At 36.9% G+C, this 15830-nt stretch overlaps 1 protein-coding gene across 6 annotated transcripts in view; it reads left to right on the top strand.

Moving 5' to 3' along the window:
• STXBP5L (syntaxin binding protein 5L) overlaps positions 1-15830 on the top strand; it is a 491711-nt gene that overhangs the window by 284847 nt on the left and 191034 nt on the right. For all 6 annotated transcript variants that reach the window (XM_024244879.3, XM_024244878.3, XM_054551430.2 and 3 more), the window contains 3 exons: positions 4620-4692; positions 9951-10098; positions 11002-11069. In XM_024244879.3, coding sequence (XP_024100647.3) covers positions 4620-4692; positions 9951-10098; positions 11002-11069 — 289 coding nt within the window. The remainder of the gene's footprint in view (positions 1-4619; positions 4693-9950; positions 10099-11001; positions 11070-15830) is intronic.

Raw genomic sequence — 15830 nt, 5'->3', positions numbered from 1 at the left:
TCGCTTGAACCTGAAAGGTGGAAGTTCCAGTGAGCTGAGATCACGCCACTGCACTCCAACCTGGGCAATAGAGTGAGACTGCGTCTCAGAAAAAAAAAGAAGAAAAGAAAAGAGAAGAGAAGAAAAGAAAAGAAAGGAAACCTTTGTTGTTTTAACATAGGTGACCAAATTTTTAAACTTTGTATCAGTGTATTTTAACATCAAAGTTTATTCTGTAGAAAGACTGTCACAAATAATTTCGTTTAATTATAGCCAGCTTAATCACACCCAGAATTTCCTTCATAAGTTCCCATTCATGAACCTTATCATGATTTACTCAGACCATCTATGGATTACTGAGACACCCTGCCTCACTCTATACTTCCTCTTTCTTCTTAAGTAACCAGTTATATCACTCTAGGAAAAAGATTTACCACGCAAGACTTTCTCATGCAAAATTATTCTCTTATCTTTACATCTATAACTCTCCTTACATCTCTTTCTGTCTCTCCTATTTACAGTTCCTTTCTATCTTATTTCTATTTCCTTCCTAAATCCACATTTTGACACTCCCTTTAAATAACCTTTGAATTAGAAAAAATTATTTTTTCTCAATAAAAGACATTTTTTTCCTCTTATAATTTTTTTTCTCTTATTAAACACACCTTACTTTGGCATACTTTATATACAGAATTATATATCAATTGGAATTTTTGGCTTCTAGTAACCTTAAATTTTATTAAAAACATAGGAAGCACAAAATCTTGAATTGCCTGTTACATATAATTATTTAACAGATAAGAACCATTTTATTTTTATTATTTTTCATTTTTTTATTTTTTTTAGAGACAAGGTCTTGCCCTTTTGCCCAGGCTAGAGTGCAGTGGCATGATCATGGCTCACTGCAGCCTCAAACTCCCGGGCTCAAGCAATCCTCTCACCTCAGCCCCCCAAGTAGCTGAAACTCCAAGTGTGTGTCACCATACCTGGCTAATTATTTATTTTTTTTGTAGAGATGTAGTCTTGCCTTGTTACCCAGGGTGGTCTCAAACTTCTGGCCTCAAACATTCCTCCCACCTTAGCCTCCCAAAGTGCTGAGAGTATAGGCGTGAGCCACCATACTTGGCCAAGAGCCATTTTATAATTGTCAGAAAAACGTATTTCCCTATAATATATTTTTATGCATATTTAGTCTTTCTCTTAGTCTTTCTAGTCTTTCTATTAAATTTAAGAAGCCAAGGACAACCCTATTTATGTTCAGCAGTTTGTTTCAGTTTTTATCATATTTGAAAATGACTTGTACATTTAATGAGTATCTATTATTTAATTTAGGGTTTCAAATTACATAAAAATTTATAGCTATTTATCCCATTTGCCTTTATTTATTTATTTTTAGCAGTGTGCTGAGATTACTTATGAAAACTGAGATAATAGACAAACTAGTCGTCATTCCAAATTATTTATCTATTAATTATTTTATATAACTGCATATCAGTCAAATATTATAAAAGTAATGACCTTAAAGTCAAATAATTCAGAGGACACAGGCATTCCCATCAAATCGACAATCTTAGACTAGTCCCATTTGCCAAAAGATTTCTAAGTCAAACATGAATTTGAAAAGTGCCTGGTCTTATTTGCTTAATTTATGAGTACTCATCTATTTATAAGCCGATTTGGTACCATAGACAAATACAACCAGACTTGTACATGCAGCCAGATACAAATAATGATCATGTAGCTTTAATTTTTAAAGCTTTAGCCATATGTCAGGCATAACTCACTAGTTAAAAGGGATAGTTAGATTCAAACTTCGTCACTGTTAAACTAACAATTTTAGTTTAAATTTTTCTGTTCCACGTGGCTGAAGCCCCTTACTGAATTTTAGAGAAACCAGAGTAGCAAAGTAGTTGGGCGGACGGGCAGGAAGAGAGGAGCTAGTGGAAGAAGGTTAGCTCTGGAATCAATTAGAAAGCCCATAAGTCTCTTTTCTACATTAGTTATTACCTAAGGTTCCTACGTCATAGAGGATCCCCAGTCCCTTTATTTTTAATCACTATCAGAAACTGATATCTGGTGGGCTGATTAATGGGCAGCTTCTTTCTCCACCTGCCAGGATGGTTAGGGCACTCCCATTTCCAATGGTCCTCTTGTTTATAATATGCACATCGTGGCCTCAAGAGTGTACAGCCATTTTGGCCAGCAGTGGGGTCCCTAGGGGTCTTACCCATGGCCATTTGTTTTTCCTAGCATGCTCCATCTTGCACCTCAACTGGTTGTGGCCAAGAGCCGCAGCAAGCAGCATAGCTTGTTGTCTCATGTCGCATTGCTTTTGCCCTTCCTGGACTTGAATAAGATGATTAAATGCCTTAAAGGCAATCTCGACTACTTGAGATATTGATATTCCCAACACCTTTTCTACTTTTTGTAGTTTTCCTCTTATGCCAGGGGCACTCTGACTGGTAAAACTCTCAGGTTACCTGGGTGTTCAGGGTTAATGTCAGTGTATTGCCTGAAGGCTTTAAGGACCACAAGAAAGGAAGAAGCATTTTCTTTGGCCACTGTTGTACCTTTATGGCTTGTGCTGCTGAGTCCTGCTACAATTAACATTCCCCATTTTGCTTGGAAGTTTATCTCAGATGGCTAGAGCAAGGCCCTGCACTAGAAAGAGATATATATATTTTGGGTCTGCAATGTGGTACTTATGGAGATTCCTTCCTTCCCAGTGAATCACCCAATGGGTTGGGTATCCCTTAGTCACCTAGGAGTACCTAAAAGGGCTGGAGGGAGCAATGTAGTCCCTCAATTAAATAATTTTCTAATTCGGCTGTTTCTCTGCCGTCAAAATATTAACTGCTGCTTAAGCCAAATATTACTTCTCATATCAGAATACAAACAGAAACAGAAAAAGCCAATCAAACAAGACAAACCACAGCATTTTGGACTCTGAGTTTGATCCCCTCAATGGGAGCAAACAGATAAGGCTCAAACTTGTCCCTGCAAGCTTCGGACATCTTTAGTCCATTCTGGATGAGGAAGGTTGACCTCCAGCCGATAATCAAGCAAATAATTTACTCAGTCTAGTTGACTGGAATAGACAGCGACCCTGAGTCAGGCCTCCTTGGCTGCCACTGGCAGCTCCTTCAGGGTTTGCTGAGTGGTCTTAACAACATTAAACAAGTGACTAGACAAACCCTAAACTTGACACGTATACATATACACATCCAAGTTCCAAGTTCCCAGTCAAGTTCCTAGTCAAATTTATAATCAAGAGTGCCATGTGAGCATACCCCCTTATTCTTCTTTCAATCAAAGTTGAAATCCCCTAACAAAGCCCCCTTGTGGAGGTTGACAAGGCTCCCTAGTGGAAGTTGATAAGAAAGGAGCTGAGAGTTGGTCACTTATACAGAGATTAATTCACCACAAAATAAAAATAAAAAAGAGGAAAAAAAATGTGTTCCAAAATTCAAAACTTCTTTTTGCTGCAAAAATGAAAGTAAAAGCACCAAAAGTCAGCAGGGCCATGCTGGGGAGACAGGAACCAAGAGCAAATCACTGAGTAAAACACCTGGACAGCTGCTCAGACCCTCAAGTGGATCCCATCCTTGATATGGAGCTGGTGAGCCACAGGCAAAACTGCCCTGAAAGGATTTAGAGAAGTCCAATCTGGGTCACCAACTTTGTTATTGAACTAAACTGGGTCCATTTGCCCCTGCACAATGGAAAGCCAAACACTGAAGCACCAGGTTTTTGCAGCAAGAAAGGTTTATCATGAGTGAACTGGCAAGGAGACAGATCTCAAGTCTGTCTCCCAAAGCTGGGGATTGGGGAAGGTTTTATAGTCAGAGGGTAATGAGGCATGATCTGATTGGATCTTGCCATAGGATGATGCCATAGGATGATGCCCTGCTATGATACCAGGGCTCTATCTGATTGGATCCTGCAGCCTACCATGCAATGTATGCTTCTTAATTTTTGTCGCTGTTCCTTGTTCTGGGCACTTAGGTTCTACCTGTGGTTGCATGCTTGGTTTATCTTGGTATGTTCAGGTTACGTGGCCTTCAATCTGGGTGTCCATGGCAACTGAAGAGCTTTGTTATGTAAAAGTTGAACCAGACTGATATGATATGGTTACACAACCTATAAATATATTTCAAATTACATTGAATTGAAAGTAAACTTTTTATTATAAGCAGTGTTGCTCTTATATGGATGTGAATATATGTCGTATCCCAGAGAAGCAGAGATACTATTCCCTCAGTACATCTCCTTGTAGGCATAAAATCAGATCTAAAATACAAAGGTTATGGAAGGATAAGATAAATGTTTGTGAGATCAGGTGACAGATTCACTGTCTTCACATAATCCAATATTATCATCACTCCATGATTATTGAGATATATTTAACTCTATACTATGCTACTTTAAATTTTTTTCTTGTTCTTTTTGGTGATCTTAATATTAAATTTGAGAAGCACAACTTTTTTTAAGTGCTCTTTGTTACTTCTTACTTTGGCTTACAGTTTGGTCTTCTCACATCATTTAAATAATATTTGTATAGGGATAAAGGAAATGCAATTGTGCTGATTTTATAGTATATACAATATGAAAACTTTTCATTTTTTTGTTTTTACTTGTAGAATTTCAAGAACCCTATGCTGTTGTAGTACTTCTGGAGAAAGATCTCATTGTAGTTGATCTGACACAAAGCAAGTAAGTTATCCATGTACAAATTAACACTTTCACACACTATTTATTTTAGATTATTGGCATTTGTATTCTTTAGATAGGAAATATTCTTTGTGTGAATATTGGTTTGCTAGAATTACAGAAATGCACTTTGGTTCAATGGTGAAAATGAAACCAGAAGAATTTGGGAAACACTGAAAAAATTGTGAGACAACTTAAAGGCAGCACCTGATGTTTGAACAGAAGCATTGGAGACTCAGGACACATAAAATTGATCACATTTTTGTTGTTTCCTTAAAGAAAATCAATCATTATGAAAACTTGTACAATGTGATAGCTGAGTAATGGAAAATGACACATGATAAAAGTATTATTGCACTACTGCTGCAGACAACACAGAAGACCAGAATCTCAGGGGCAGAGAAGACAGGGGCCTTCTTTTACTTTTTTTCCTTTTTCATTATGTTACAGGCAATTGAAACAACTGTAGAATAATGCTATAATAGTGGTGCTCTCCACTCCTTTACATTGTCAGTAAAAATCTAACTATACATTTTTATTATAATGGTAATAGCATGAAACTAATTTCCATCATTATATGTTCTTCACACACTGATCTTTTAGCCTCATATATTTGTAACACAATTTTGTAAGTTGTCTCTCCTTGGCCTGGAATAACTTTCTCTTCATTTTTTCTTCTTATTAATATCTGTAAGATTCTCAAGTCTGATATCACTTCCTTATTTTAAAAAAAATCATTATATAATTTGGCCACATATTCTAGTATGAGCTCTCATGCCCCCCACATTTCTCTCTTCATAGCTTTTGACACAGATACAATTTTCTATTTGCTGTTGCTTAAAGATTGTCTCCGCACTAGGCTGTAGGCTCCATGGAGGAGGGGCTCTGTCTCCACATGGAGTCAGCTCTCAATAAATTTTTGTTGAATAAATCAGTCCAAATTCTACTCTTCAAGTTGTTTGTAAATGTAAGATCCAGGGTTCTTCCTCATACTAATTTGCAGATATTCTCAGTATTTTGAAAGGGATGTAGGATTTGGGCCATTAAATCATCATAACTGGGAATTCTGCTTAACTGCCCTATTTATCAACATTACACTTTTTGGGTAGATGTAAGGATTTATGCTTATTCCTCTAAGAAGTTCTAATATGAGTCTTATTAAAACGTACTCTTCTAATCTCATTGGTACTCAACTCTTCTTTCTACGTCATATTTGTTGGTTACTCGTACTTTGTCTAAGTATCTAACATCTTTGCAGGCCCATTATACTTTAGCTTTCATGCCCACTTTCTTCAATATATATATGTATATACTTTCATTTAAATTTTGTTTTATTGTGATAGACTATGTATAACATAAAAGTTACCATTTTATGTATACATACATTCTTGTGCTTTTCATTACCCTATATAAGTATGTGAATTAACATTTTGTTTGCAAGTTTTCATCTAACATTTACCTTCTTTAGCATGTATTAAAATCTATGTGGCATTCCCATTTCATTGGTTATTACGTGAAATTTAACATGTCAAAAACTGAGTATGTTCTGTTTCCCTCCAAATGGTTACCTCTCAGCTATATTGAATGTTAAACAAGTTGTAACTTTGGAATCTTTTTCAATTTTTTTTCTTTTTATCTTTTTCTTTCCATTTAATCCCCAACCCAAAGGCAAGCATTAGGGTTTACAAATTATTTCTATTCTTGATTTCTTTATGTCTAAATTCCTCTAGTAAATTTTTAGTTATTATTTCTCTTTTTAATATCTTTTTGCCTACTCTTTGCCAATGTATTAAAATAATTTTTCTCAAAAATTTTCACAATATTTCACTTTTTCAGGAGCGTATTATCGTTACCTCTTGCTATTATCAAATTCTAAATTGTAGGCCTGGTCTTCAAGGGGATCCATTTATCTTCTAACTCTGTAATCTTAGAAATATTAATAATTTCTACTCTCAAACAGAGAATCTCTGATATATCTAGTTTAACCTCTGGTACCTCTAGTTTAACCTACTTGTCACTTAACTAGACATGAGTTGTTCCTTTACCTGATTTTGCATATATAACTATTCTTATTTGGGATACTATCTGCAACACTTCAGATTGGTAGAAAGAGAACTCCTGCCAGAACACACACACACACACACACACACACACACACTATATTCTCTGGAGACTGGACTAAACTCCTAATTTTTTAATTAAGCTCCTAATAATATGGCAAAAAACTGTTTTGTAACAAGCACCTCCTACCCTAAAAAACACAGTGTGTCAGAAGTTATAGGATGACACAGACCTGGAACAGATACAGCATAGAATAATACTAATTTTCTCCTAGTACAGTGCCTTGTACATATGATGTTCTAAATAGCTACAGGAATTTTAAATTTGATTCTGTACTCGTTTCCTTTTTAAGATTATAGTAGGCTTGAGGATATGAAAATTCTTACATCCATAAGTCTTCATTCCAACTATGTTCTCTAGTTTACATAGGAAATGATCTTTTAGATATACACAGTCACATATATACAAACCTACATATGACACATATCTTTTCATTATTCCTGCAAAAAAATTTAAAAATTTCCTATATATTACCTCTTTGTCTTAGTCCCTTTTATATTGTTATAAAGGAATACTCAAGGCTAGATAATTTATAAAGAAAAATTATTTGTTTGGCTCACAATTCTGATGTCTGGGAAGTCCAAGGTTGAGTGTCTGTATCTGTTGAGGGTCTCAGGCTGTTTCTACTCATCTCAGAATGTGAAGGGAAGTCAGAGTTTGCAGAAATCACATGGTGAGAAAGAAAGCAAGAGAGAGAGGGGACAGGTTTCAGGCTTTTTTAAACAACCAGCTCTCATGGGAACTAAGAGTGGGAACTCGTCCTTAAGGGAAGACATTAATCTATTCATGAGGAATCTGCTCCTGTGAAGGGGAAAAACATCCCGATCATAGCATTCTTCACCTGAATCCCCAAAACTCATGTCCTCACATATAAGATACAATCATTCCTTTCCAATAGTCTCAAAAGTCTTAATTCATTTTAACATCCATTCAAAAGTTCAAAGTCCAAAGTCTCATCTGAGACACAAAGTAAGTTACTTTCAGCTGTAAGCTTATAAAATATGAAACAAGTTCTTTACTTCCAAGGTAAAAATGGTTGTATAGGTATTGGGTAAACATTTCCATTCCAGTAGAAAGGTGTAACAAGTCTCATGCAGCTTTAAAACACAGCAGAGTAGACATTAAATCTTAAAGCTCCAAAATAATCTTCTTTGACTCCATGTCCTGCATCCTGGGAACATTGGTGCAAGGGGTGGGCTCCCAAGGCCTTGGCAGTCCTGTCCCCATGTTTTTGCTGTGCACAGCCCATGTGGCTGCTTTCATATGTTGGAGTTGAATGCCTGAGTCTTTTCCAGAGTGAGGTTGCACACTGCTCGTGGCTCTGCCTATGTGGCAGGTTTCAGCATGGACACCCAGGCTTTTTGATATATCCTCTGATATCTAGGGGGCAGCTGCCAAGCTTCCATGGCTCTTGTGTTCTGGGCGCCTGCAGACTTAACACCATGTGGATGCCACCAAGGCTATGGCTTGTGCCCTCTGGAGCAGGAACCCCAGCAGTAGCTGGGTCCATTTGAGCCATAGTGGGAGCTGGAGTTGTAGGGATGTGAGGAACAGTGACCCAAAGGGGCACAGGGCAGTGGTGCCCTAGGCCTGTCCCCCAAAGCCATTCTGTTCTCCTAGGCTCCTGTGACTGTGATGGGATGGGTGGCCTCAAAGATTTCTGAAGCACCTTTTGTCCATTGTCTTGACTATTAATACCTTGCTCTCTTACTGGTCATGCTAATCTCTTTAGCAAGTAGTTGCTTAGATTCCTCTCCTGAAAACATTCTTTTCTTTACTACCACATGGCCAGGTTGCAAATTTTTCAAATATTAATGCTCTATGTCCCTTTTAATTATAGATTCTTCCTTTAGGTGATTCCATTATGGACATAATTTAGTGTAAGCTGTTAAAAGTAACAATGCCACTTCTTGAGCACTTTGCTGCTTAGAATTTTTTTCTTCCAGATACTCTAGGTCATCTCTCTTAAGGCTAGCCTTCCATAATGCAGCCAAATTCTCTGCTACAATGCAACAATGCAGCCAGGTTTTTTGCTACAGTGCAACAATGGGGATATTTGCTCCAGTTCCAATAAGTTCCTAATTTCTGTCTGAGACCTCATTAGCATGGCCTTTTCTGCCCATATTTCTGTCAGTATTTTGGTCACAACTACTTAACCAATCTCTAAGAAGTTCCAAACTTTCCCTCATCCTTTTATCTTCTGAGCTCTCCAAACTCTTCCGACCTCTACCCATCACTCATTTCTAAAGTGCTTCCACAATTTCAGGTATCTTTATAGCAACATCCCGCTCCTCAGTACTAATTTTCTGTCTTAGTCTGTTTTGTGTTACTATAAAGGAATACCTGATGCTAGTAATTTTTTTTTTTTTAAAGTTTATTTTGTTTACAAGATTGGGCATCTGTATGTGGTGAGAACCTCAGCTGTTTTCACTCATGGTGAAAGGTGAAGGGAGGCTGAGCTGGTGTGTGCAGAGATTACATGATGAAAGAAGAAACAAGCGAGAAGGAGGAGGCTCCAGGCTCTTTTTAACAACCAGCTCTCACAGGAACAAAAAGGGAGAACTCATTCACCTCCAGGACAGGACATTAATCAATTCATGAAGGATCTGCCCCATAAGCCAAACACCTCTCATTAGGCTCCACCTCCAACACTGAGGACTAAATTTCAAGATGAGGTTTGGAGGGGACAAACATCCAAACCATAGCACTCCCATTGAAAGAAAGTCAAAATTTACTTATATTTTAATATTTATAAGGATACTAAATAAATATTTACCATTGTATATAGGTAAAGTGCTTAGTTTATTTTTAATGAATTAACTAAGTAAACTTGTTATATAATAGTTTCAGATTAATAGAATTCATTGTATCTATATTAGCAAAGCAATGCCACTGTGGAATGTTAGAATTATGAGAAGTTAATTTTGAGCTTGAGTAAAATTTTACTAGTATTAATATTACATTTTATAAATTATTATTACAAAAAGCATTTTTGTTCATACAATTCTTGTTTTATGGTACTTAAAAAAGAAGCAAAATTTATAGTAATGTTTAGAGACATTTTAGGGCTTACTTTATCAAAATTATTTTCTACTTTTTTCTTTGTAAAATAACACTGATATATTGTCTTTATCTATTAGTTTTCCAATCTTTGAAAATCCATATCCCATGGACATTCACGAATCACCAGTTACATGCACAGCATACTTTGCAGATTGTCCTCCGGATTTGATTCTAGTACTGTATTCTATAGGAGTCAAGCATAAAAAACAAGGATACAGTAATAAGGTAAAAGTAGAAATTATAAATAACTTTTCTTGTATTCATATCACATGATCATACTTTTTCCCATTACTTTATTTTCTTACATTGTATATAGAAGGACTTAACTAAATTCTTTTTAAGTTATAAGCCAACATCTATTAAAGACATAACTTCTTAAATTCAAATTTTCTAAATGCTACATAGCTTTAAGCCTATAGAAATATAATTTCTTATACAGAAGGTATATAATTATATACTAAGATATACTTATCTATTATGTACATTTATATACTAAGTATGTACTTATACTAATATATATTTGAGTCATAAGATGTAACCTTTATTTTAGATGAAAAAATATGTTTTAAGAAAATAAAAAGACTCAGGTCTTCCTAGTTTATAATTAATTAATTAATTAATGGTTTAGGAAACATAATTATTAAAAGTTATTTGTTAAATAACATCCTAGAATTTTTTGTTATAGTTTACTACAAGATTCAACTATTTACAATTGCAACAGATTATCTATTATGATTTCTGTTATTCTCCCAGGGCTGTTGGGATGGACAACTTCAAGAGACACTATTTACATAGCTTCTATGTTAAATGGCACCACAGTAGTTTGGTGGTACACAGACTATATGACACATGTAGCAACACTGTATTTTTACGATTAAAAATACTTCTTTGATTTGTTTATATAAATGGTAAGATTGATTAAAATATATATTTTTAAGGGAGATGGAATTGTGCATTTAGAGGTGTTTGTCCAATGAAAGAATTAAAAGACAGCTACACACTTAATTCTTGATTATTTTACAGTTATTTGTTTAAGTGAACTTTTTATCATTATTTTAAGCTATTTTCATTTTAAATTTCTAAGCCATTTAAACATGTATATATATTCTTTCTGGATAATCTATTTAGGAGTGGCCAATCAGTGGAGGAGCTTGGAACCTTGGAGCACAAACATATCCAGAAATTATTATTACTGGGTAAGTAGATGTATTTTGTGAGTTATTAGTTCGTCAACAAAAAGATGTTTACTGAGTCTTGATACTTTTCCATAATTGTGTTCTATGCAGAATAATAGTTTAAGTAAAAGTAAAAATATAAGAAATAGCTTCTATCCAAAGATTCTCATCTTGACAGAGGATATAATCAAACGATTGGAAACATAATAACAAAAAAGAAAGCATAGATTATATCACCAGGAGAAGGTCAAAGTTGGGAAGTCATGAGATATTAGTCTTCATTGGAAATCACAGAATATTAGCTTTACAAAGGCCCTTACAAACACTTATCTATTTCTGCCAAATTCAGGAATCACTGCTCTGTATCTGTATGAGATGGTTATTTTAAATATTTCTCAAAACTTACAGCACCAGAAATAACACTCCTTTGTATGACAACTCACTTGATGTTTTAATATTATGAACAAAAATAAAGACATAGCTAATGATAAATATGAGATTTAAAAAGTAATTAAGGGATCTGCTAATGGGGAGATAGAGTAAATATATTTTTTCCTATTCTTCCCACTAAACAACTAAAAACTCTGGATATTACATATAAGACAAACATAAGATGACTGGGAAATGTGAAGAAGCGTCAGAACAGGTAGGACCCCTAAGTCTTAGAGAATGGCATGGAAGTCAGTTCTCTAAGTTTTCTTTCTGCCTCACATATCCCAGAATTAGAGCTAAAGAAGCTAGTAACCTAGAACTGGGAATGAACACAAATTAAAAATCCCAACAAAATCTAGCTCTCTTTAACCATGGAATGAAGAAAGCGGCAGTGTATCAAGACAGAAAACATTTAGAAAATAATCTCTCTACTTAGGTTTAACAACAACACACACACATATACACACACACATACACACACACACACCTTCCTCCCACACACACAATGTGGCCCCACCCCAACTCACTCCAGTAAAGGCCAAGTGAAGAGCTTAGACTTTCACCCTTATCAGGGTATAATGAGGTACCCCCAACTTCCCAGAGTGTCAGATAAAGCAGAGTAGGGAGCTGGGGCTTTGAATCATGGTAGGTGAAACCCCTCCCCTGTGGTGTCCGTGGGGAGCCAGAATTCTCACCACTGCCTAGCAGTAATTAGTAGCTACCACTCCTTAGCCCCTTCCCTGTGTCAGCAGAAATAAATGAGGAAGGAGAGAAGAAAGAGGGTGGGACTGCAAAGTATTAAGGAAATAATGGCTGAAAACTTATCAAATTTAGCAAAACAACATGAACCTTCAGATTCCAGAAGCTGAGCAAACCCCAATAAATCTATACCAAGATAAATTATCATCAAACTTCTGAACAGTAAACACTAAAAGAAAAAAATCTGGAAAGCCACAATAGAGAAATGACATCTAACCTATAGGGCCAAACCAATTTGAATGACAGCAGATTTTTCATCAGAAACCCTGCCTGCCAAAAGGAAAAATGAGTATTTTTCAAGTACTGAAAGAAAAGAACTATCAATCCTGAATCCTATACCCAATGAAAATATCCTTCAAGAATTAAGGCAAAATCAAGATCAAAATCCATAATTTCCAGATGCAATAAACTATGAGAATTTTTCAACACCAAATCTACTGTTAAAAAAGTAGCTAAAGGAATTTCCCTATGCAGAAAGGAAATGAACCTTGGTTCATCAAGAAGGAAGAAATAATGCAATAACAAAAGTATGGATAAATACAATAGGCTTTCCATCTCTTGGATTTTTAAACGTATATTTTATGGTTGAAGCAAAGATTATAGTAACAGTGGCTGATGTTACTATAATCACATTGTCTGGTGTGGTTCTAAATGTGTATAGAGGAGATATTTAACACAATTATAAATAGGAGAGGGTAAAAGGATGTAAAGAGAGTTAAGGCTTTTATATATCTTGAACTGGTAATAAAATGACACTCATAGAATGTGATAAGTTGTGGTACAATGTAATACCTAAAAAAACTGTAAAAATTATGCAGAGGTACACTTAAAAACACTACTGACACATCAAAATGGAAGCACTATAATAATTCAGGTAACAGGAAGGCAGAAAAAAAGGAAACAGAAAAAATTATATGGTATACTGAAGCCCTAACATATCAGTAATTATATTAAATAGAAATGGTCTAAATACTTCCATTCAAATATAGAGATTGACAGAGTGGGTTAAAAACATGACCAACTATATGTTATCTGCAATACACTCACTTCAAATATAACAGCATAGACAATTTGAGAGTAAAAAGACAGAAAAAAAACTATAAAAAAGAATTAATTGACAGTGACATCAACAAGGTGACAGAATAGGAAGCCCTAGACTTTGTTCTCCACAGGCACACTCACTTTACAACAATATGTGGTCCAAAAAGCCATTAAGACAACTTCAGAAACCGTTTAGGAAGTCACAGTACCCCAGACAAGCTCAAAGCCAAGAATGATCTCATTGAAATGGGTAAGAAAAGCAGGGCATTTCAGCCACATCAGCCCTTTTTCCAAGCTGGCAGAGCTCACAATTAGGAGGAAAAGTGCAACTTATGGCTTCACCTTTTTGAGGGAAAGAAAAGAGTGGAAGATATACACAATGTTCCGGATATATGTTATAGCGGCTGCTCAAGGGACTAGTTTCTGTATCATCTGATAGAGATCTGGCATACTTTGGATACCTGGGTGCCACTGAGAGCAAAATATATTTCAGTGGCTTGTAGCATCAGAGAACCTGCAGTATTTCAGACAGATACTAGAGCAGCAAGATACTACAAGTTCCTGAAAAAGAAACTGGAAAACTTCACTAGTTAGGAATTACGTGCACAAGCCCAGACAAGACAAATTCCCATAAAAGGTTTGAGAGGCTCTTAGAATCTCTACCTGGGCTTATTTATGAAAAATGTCCTCTGTACAAAGTCAGTCCATAAGGATGTGACTAATTTTTCACATTAAAGTCAACAAAAATAAAGCATACAAAGAGACAGGGAAACAGGGCCCAATCAAAGAGACAAAAAAAAAAAAATTCTAGTACCTGATTTTAACCCTTTTCCTACTTGCCCGAAGAGTACTCACTGGCAGCACTTGCAGCTATAACATTTATGCCAAGATAACCTTGCCTCAAAATATCTCACTTTTATTATTATTGTCATATCACTCTAACATATTAACTTTGGAAATAAAAGACAGCATTCTATTTATAGCATTCTGGTTTTAGCAGTGGTATTTCCATTTACAAAATATAGTAATTCTCCATCACTGAAAATGTCTTACCCTAGAAAACATAGCATTCCTACATGTGAAGTTAACATCATTCTTGTACAGTTGTTGGCTGAGGATTCATTTGATGAATTTATTTTTTCCGAAATAGACTATTCAGATGTTAGTTCTGTTCAGAAATAACTCCAGGAACAGTTTTCATATTTTATTTTCACATTGAAAACCAGTCAGATTTTCTTCAGCGTCAAAAAGTGTGTTTATGTAAAATTAAAGGAGCACTGGAAGCGAACTGTACTTTTTATTCTAAATGGGAAAAGGGTTAAAGAAACAGAAATCTGGGGGGAGGAGCCAAGATGGCCGAATAGGAACAGCTCCGGTCTACAGCTCCCAGCGCGAGCGACGCAGAAGACGGGTGATTTCTGCATTTCCATCTGAGGTACCGTGTTCATCTCACTAGGGAGTGCCAGACAGTGGGCGCAGGTCAGTGGGTGAGCGCACCGTGCGCCAGCCGAAGCAGGGGTGAGGCATTGCCTCACTCGGGAAGCGCAAGGGGTCAGGGAGTTCCCCTTCCAGAGGTGACAGACGGCACCTGGAAAATCGGGCCACTCCCACCCGAATACTGTGCTTTTCCGACGGGCTTAGGAAACGGTGCCCCAGGAGAGTATAGCCCGCACCTGGCTCAGAGGGTCCTACGCCCACGGAGTCTCGCTGATTGCTAGCACAGCAGTCTGAGATCAAGCAGCAAGTCGGCAGCGAGGCTGGGGGAGGGGCGCCCGCCATTGCCCAGGCTCGCTTAGGTAAACAAAGCAGCCTGGAAGCTTGAACTGGGTGGAGCCCACCACAGCTCAAGGAGGCCTGCCTGCCTCTGTAGGCTCCACCTCTGGGGGCAGGGCACAGACAAACAAAAAGACAGCAGTAACCTCTGCAGACTTAAATGTCCCTGTCTGACAGCTGTGAGGAGAGCAGTGGTTCTCCCAGCACGCAGCTGGAGATCTGAGAACTGGCTGACTGCCTCCTCAAGTGGGTCCCTGACCCCTGACCCCCGAGCAGCCTAACTGGGAGGCACCCCCCAGCAGGGGCAGACTGACACCTCACACGGCCGGCCAGGTACTCCAACAGACCTGCAGCTGAGGGTTCTGTCTGTTAGAAGGAAAACTAACAGAAAGGACATCCACACCAAAAACCCATCTGTACATCACCATCATCAAAGACCAAAAGTAGATAAAACCACAAAGATGGGGAAAAAACAGAGCAGAAAAACTGGAAACTCTAAAAACCAGAGTACCTCTCCTCCTCCAAAGGAACGCAGTTCCTCACCAGCAACGGAACAAAGCTGGACGGAGAATGACTTTGACGAGCTGAGAGAAGAAGGCTTCAGACGATCAAATTACTCCGAGCTACGGGAGGATATTCAATCCAAAGGCAAAGAAGTTGAAAACTTTGAAAAAAATTTAGAAGAATGTATAACTAGAATAACCAATACAGAAAAGTGCTTAAAGGAGCTGATGGAGCTGAAAACCAAGGCTCGAGAACTACGTGAAGAATGCAGAA

Source organism: Pongo abelii, chromosome 2, assembly GCF_028885655.2.
Source record: "Pongo abelii isolate AG06213 chromosome 2, NHGRI_mPonAbe1-v2.0_pri, whole genome shotgun sequence".
In the NCBI taxonomy this organism is placed as follows: Eukaryota; Metazoa; Chordata; class Mammalia; order Primates; family Hominidae; genus Pongo; species Pongo abelii.
The sequence above is the reverse complement of the archived record's forward strand: the minus strand, read 5'-3'. Positions and strand labels throughout refer to the sequence as shown.